Below are 6,247 nucleotides of genomic sequence, written 5' to 3' on the forward strand. Positions count from 1 at the left end.
TACAATTGATACACAAATAAAATAAAATAAAACATGGCTGAAAAATGTATAGTGAGTAAGACAGGAGACAGGCTTCGTCCTCATCCCTACTATGTAATGTTTGCTGGATGAGTGGTGACACCTGGCGGGGATAACTGATCGATTGATAGTTGATCACTAGTCGACCGGCGAGGGTGGAAGATCAAATTGAATTTAAAAAAAATCATAATTAAAGGAACTTGAAATTATAAACTCTGAATAAGAATTTATCGTACTACAATTGTATTATATGATTGCCATCTTGCAACCTTATTGCGGATCTGTGAATAGAATTAAAAAAAAATTCGGGATGGAAAAATAGGGGTTTATCGTATAAGAGTGAAAATTGAGAGTAATATGAAATTTTTTAATAATAAAAAAATTGCCAAAAAAATTAAAGTTTATAATTAACAAATAAAAAATAGGGGTTGATCGTAGAAGGGTGAAAATTTAGGGTTATATGTATTTTTGTATGCTGTATCATAAAAAAATAAAAACAAAGCATTTTGGCTAAAAAATAAAAAATTAAATTTAAGGGTGGACCACCCTTAACATTTAGGGGGATGAAAAATAGATGTTGTCCGATTCTCCACCCTGGCCGATATGCACGCTAAGATCACGAAAATCGGTCGAGCCGTTTCGGAGGAGTTCAATCACGCACACCGTGACACGAGAATTTTATATATTAGATAAAAGTAAAAAAATCAATTCCAAGGAAGTCCATGCCTTGATCTCTAGTACGGAATTCAAATCTGAAAATCGAATGACTGTAATTATGTTTCAAGATCTTCAAAAGGCAAATCAACATAAATTAATTGTAATAACATAAATTATGAAAACTGGTTTCATATATTTTATTTGATCCCTAAATTAATTTCAGATAAATTGAAGTCGTCGTGGCCTAACGGATAAGACGTCCAGTGCATTCGTGTTGAGCGATGCACCGGTGTTCGAATCCCGCAGGCGGGTACCAATTTTTCTAATGAAATACGTACTCAACAAATGTTCACGATTGATTTCCACGGTGAAGGAATAACATAGTGTAATAAAAAAGAAACCCGCAAAATTATAATTTGCGTAATTACTGGTGGCAGGACCTCTTGGGCATCCGCACGGGTAGGTACCACCACCCTGCTTATTTCTGCCGTGAAGCAGTAATGCGTTTCGGTTTGAAGGGTGGAGCAGCCGTTGTAATTATAATTGAGACCTTAGAACTTATATCTCAAGGTGGGTGGCGCATTTACGTTGTAGATGTCTATGGGCTCCAGTAACCACTTAACACCAGGTGGGCTGTGAGCTCGTCCACTCATCTAAGCAATAATGAATATAAGGGCGACATTTGAGAAAGCAATATTAATATCAAAAAATTAATTTATGGGCGACATTTGAGAACGCCAGGAGTAAAGTTTACTTGTTTTATTTTGTTAATTATAATTTCTTTAAACTCAAAAATGTAATAATAGTGACTTATTAAGTTATTACCTACCGCTTTAGTATCCGTGACTGTGGACAAGTTTAGGAACTTGAATCAAAATCTGCATGTTTTCTAAGTCTATTGAACTCATGAAATTCTCACCATTTAACTATGAGTTTATTTCATTTGATTTAATCTCATACAAAATCTATTGGTTGTTACTCAGATATTTCACTTCATTTTCTGGGTTTTAGAAAAATTGTTATGAAGTATGTTCCTAATGCCTTGCAATTTTGCAATGGCCGATAAAAAAAATCTTTTAGGTTATGTTGTTTACGATCCGTCGTGTTCAACGTTATTGTTTACTTAATTTTTGTTAAGTTTCAATATTATATTTCGATAAAACCATTGAACGGTGTGCAACTTTGAGTAAGACTAGCTGAGTGGGATCAGTGAAGTTTAAACTGCTGCCTAATCAATACCACTTACGGTTAACTTGTTTGTTATTTTTATTATATTAACCTTTTAATTAAGAAAACCATGCCACAAACGGGTGCAACTCGTTACCAAAAATTTCTTAAGTCTGAAAAGGCAAAGACTAAACTGAAAGCCAAAAAGGATCTTCCTAAAGGAACAAATGTTACTAAAACAAATTTTAAAGTGAAGAAAATTGTCATTAAAGAGCAGCTTAGAAAACGTACTGAGAAAGAGGCGTTGTCTATACGAAAGCTGAATGTTAAAGAACTCATAACACGTCTAAATCATTTTAACACAAATACCCGGAAAGACGCTCTCGATGGACTCACGGAACTAATTTCAGCTCATCCGGAAATTTTAGAAAAAGATTTAGGACTAATTATTCATGGAGTTAGTCCAATGATTTTGAATGTTGAAAAAATCGTAAGTATTCTAACTGATTATAAATCAATGAACCCACCAATATTATTTTTATTTTGTAGATGATAGTTCTGGGTTATTTGTCAATGCCTCACTCACATCACAGACTGATGCTTAACTTGTGACATCACAGCCTGACTCATGGTGTAGAGCAGAAATGCTGACCATTTGGGCATATTTTTTTTTAGATATAGTCATGTTAAAACATGAACTCTTGAGATGAAACTCATCGTTAAGAATCTGCATTGCCTTGCTTGCATTCCAAAGTATTCTGTCATTGTGAAATGCTGTCCATGGTGACCTGGATGTAACGGCTTATTAACCCATCATCTAAGCCATAAATTATTCTTTGACTTGTGAAGGCTCAGACACAAGAATCATTGATTTTGATCACATTGTGCCCCTTTGTGCAAATAATAAAATACAGATATGAACTAGTTGGTTCAATCACCAGCAACAGAACCTACTATAAAAATCTGTTAACTATAGTCATGTATGTAGGGTCTGTCTGTGGGCTGATAGGACAGCTGTTCTTGTGCGATTTAAGTACACAACAGTGGCCACATACTGGCTTCGGCCATGAACTATTATAGTTGCTTAGACAAAACAATCTGTGACCTGTAGTGATTGCAAGTTCTCCCTACCTATATAAAAAAGATACAATGTAGGGATGTTAATTTACAAATAAATATTATTGTAGGGTAACTTTCTGCGAGACTAACTTTCTAGCGACATCTGATCACAGAGACTCAGGTCTTCATCCAGTTTTTGTGATGGTAATTACCTTGTGTACTTGCCCACTGATGTATGGAAGCTTTGGAGGGCAAGTCTCACAGTTTAAACCTATATATCTTGCAGATTTTCAAGTCTCAACAATAAATTTCCATTTGTTCAGTCTTCGACCGAGGCAGTATACTACATAAACAAATAGTTAAGCTACCACTAATGCCTTACAGAGGTTTTGTTTTAACTCTTGGTTTATAAGAAGCTCATAGTCAATAAATAAATAAGTAGTAAATGTGGATAAGTGCAGAGTGATAAAAGAAAACATTTAAAAAATAAATAAAAATCTTTTAAGTACAAATCAATTAAGAAATTTTTAAGCCACATTGAATGTTTTTAATTGAGGCACAAATTTTTCATTTATCCAAATATTGATTAAGGTTTGTAGAACTTTTATTAACATTCGTGTTTATTTTTAGGTGCGCCATGAATCACTGAAAGTTTTACACTTGATACTTTCGAATTTGAGTGTTGAGAAGATAGATCCATTTTTTGATGTTATGTCTACGTTTCTAAGGAGTGCTATGACTCATATTAACAGTAGAATTCAAGAAGATTCTCTACTATTCTTAGATATTCTCCTTCTATGTGCCCCAATGAAAATGGCAAAAGATTTTTATAGAATTATTCCAAATTTTTTAGACATGATATCAAAATTACACATTGACTCAAAACCTGGACGAACACTTACAGTTAATATGGAAAGCCAAATTACAAGTGTTCGTTGGAGATCTAAAGTTCTTCATAGACTTCAAGATTATTTACAGAAATTTGTCATACACAACAAAGTTCTTGAATTTGAGAAACCTATAACAGAGTGTACAGAAGTTTTTGACCAAACTAAGCTAAAGTATTATCCATTATTTAAGCCAACTTACACATCAGTATGCTATTTGAAAATGCTATCATCCAAAAATTCTCAAGAGATTGTATCTGTTGATGAAGTGGAACAATTGAAAGGCTATATAGACAACTTGATGCCACTATTATTTGAAATATGGCTTGAAGTGTGCCCAAATATGAACAAGGAAAAAAACATTGAGACTGTTGTAAGTGAAGATGCTGCATCATTATTAAAACATTCTCTTGAGATTATATTTTTGTTATGGGACCTAATAGAACATCTCAACAAGAAGAATCCGAGTTCAGATATAGAATCATCTTTTTGCCAGAAATATAAAAACTTATATACATTACACTTTGTGAATGCTTTTCCTTATGTGACAAATGTTAGAACCAAACAAAATAGTGATACTTCCCTTGAGAATGTGATTACGGACTCAAAATTGGTTTTAGAAAATTTGAAAATATGCCACTTGTTCATATTATTAAATCCAAAGATAAATTTGAAGTTACAAAACAAAGACATTGTTGCTATCTTGCATTATATAGAAAAAACTTTCAACCATAATACTAAAGATGAAGTAAACGATGCCATCATTGAAATCATGCACACCATATTTTCAACTGAAGTGAGTAACTGGAGTAAAACATGTAGTGTAATGGATGGCTTATTCCGGAAAATTATATGTGCCTACTTCAATAAAAATATGTCCGGATCGTGGAAACAAAAAATATTCGGGGTCCTATGCAAAGTTGCTCTTAATGATAAACTAAGTCATTTTCATGCCATTGATGCATATGAAATGTGGCTCAAGAATCTACCAGACATTTTATTGGGTAGTTCAGTTACAGAACAAACCATAGATATTATTCATAAATTTGCTGTACAGAGCAATGACAAATTTAATATAGTCATCAAACCTAAGTTGTCAATGATTATAGAAAATCTGCCAAATATTGTTAGTTCAGAAGCTGCTAATAATCCAAACATGTATTATAAATTATTTTCATTATTTTTTTGGATACGACCTTGGGATAATGAATCCTTAAATGTTTTAGAAAAACAATTATTGGACAGCAAATATAGTGATGATCATTGTAAATATATTATTGATACGTTAAAAAGTAGAACTGGAAGCACCTAATCCAAATCTGTAATGTATTAAAAGAAATATAATTACTATTATAATGTATTTTTAATAAACTCAGACACTATTTTATACAAAACCAACCCAATCGACTATCAAATAGTGTTAAGGGTACAAACATTACAGAACAGGTAACAAAACAAGCAGGACAACATTTTCAGAGTACAAATAAAGTATAAGTTGCTTATTCACAAGAGCGAACAAACAAGCAACGTTTAACCTTTATAATATTTAAGTTTCTTATATTATTTATAATACTGCTAAATTTTACAATAATATATCATATAACACACACTCCCAATGAAATTGTTAACATAAAATTTAAAATCATAAATAAACATCACATACGTTTTTCAAACAATAAATTTCACCCATTAAACCTGCAGAGTTAAAATGGTAGAAATATCGACCAATTTTAAATATGCTTCTCACATTTGTACCGTTATTCGTACATCTGAAGCGGTGAAACACAGGGTGCATCTCACAACGAAATATGATGTTGATGTCAGCCTCAATGAAGCAGTTTCCTTACATTGTTTATTAAGACTAGTATTTCCATTTAATAAATACGTAGTTAAACAAAATAAATTAGCTACACTCTTGAGTAAATCTAAATGTTTGGCAAAATTTGGCTAAAATATAATATACACCAATTGAGAAGTTTAGTACAAGTCGACGAAATTCGAGAAAAACTTAATATTTCGTTATTGTATCAAATAACGTTTTTGCGCGTTGTAGATTGGAGCTAAAACCATTATTTCCTATTATGCAATAGGTACACTTAGCTACATAAGAAGACTAATAAATGAGTATTTTTGAGAACAATTTTCCTCATAAAAATAATTATGAAAGTGCATTTCATGCGAAATTGTATCATTGTTGAATTGTTGCATCAATAAGTTTATTATCATTTTGTTAATTTAATTGTGAATAATAAATTATGCTGCTTATCAAAGTTTAGAGTAAAAATAATGGATGGATGTATATGTACCTAATTTAAAAAAATATATATTGAAATTTAAAAAACTAAAGAATGGTCATTGCATAAAACGTAAACGTGCTTTTTTCATATGAACCAAATTTCCACAGAAAGAGCGAACATTCAAAGCCTTATGCTCCAGCAGAAAGTAAGCTAAATTTAAGC

General features: G+C 32.0%; 1 protein-coding gene and 1 long non-coding RNA gene across 2 annotated transcripts; one reads left to right on the forward strand and one right to left on the reverse strand.

Annotated features, from left to right (window-relative positions):
• Positions 1-371: 371 nt before the first annotated feature.
• On the reverse strand, positions 372-2,173 carry LOC134201096 (uncharacterized). Its single transcript, XR_009976275.1, has 2 exons — positions 1,505-2,173; positions 372-770 (listed from the first exon to the last, which is right to left on the reverse strand). It is a non-coding gene; the product is annotated as an uncharacterized LOC134201096 (long non-coding RNA).
• LOC101737127 (testis-expressed protein 10) lies at positions 1,973-5,144 on the forward strand. Its single transcript, XM_004932622.5, has 2 exons — positions 1,973-2,332; positions 3,532-5,144. Exons 1-2 carry the CDS (start codon positions 1,973-1,975, stop codon positions 5,098-5,100), a joined length of 1,929 nt encoding a protein of 642 aa, XP_004932679.2. The 3' UTR covers positions 5,101-5,144.
• The last annotated feature ends 1,103 nt before the right edge of the window (positions 5,145-6,247 follow it).

Source organism: Bombyx mori, chromosome 23 (assembly GCF_030269925.1).
Source record: "Bombyx mori chromosome 23, ASM3026992v2".
Classification (NCBI taxonomy): Eukaryota; Metazoa; Arthropoda; class Insecta; order Lepidoptera; family Bombycidae; genus Bombyx; species Bombyx mori.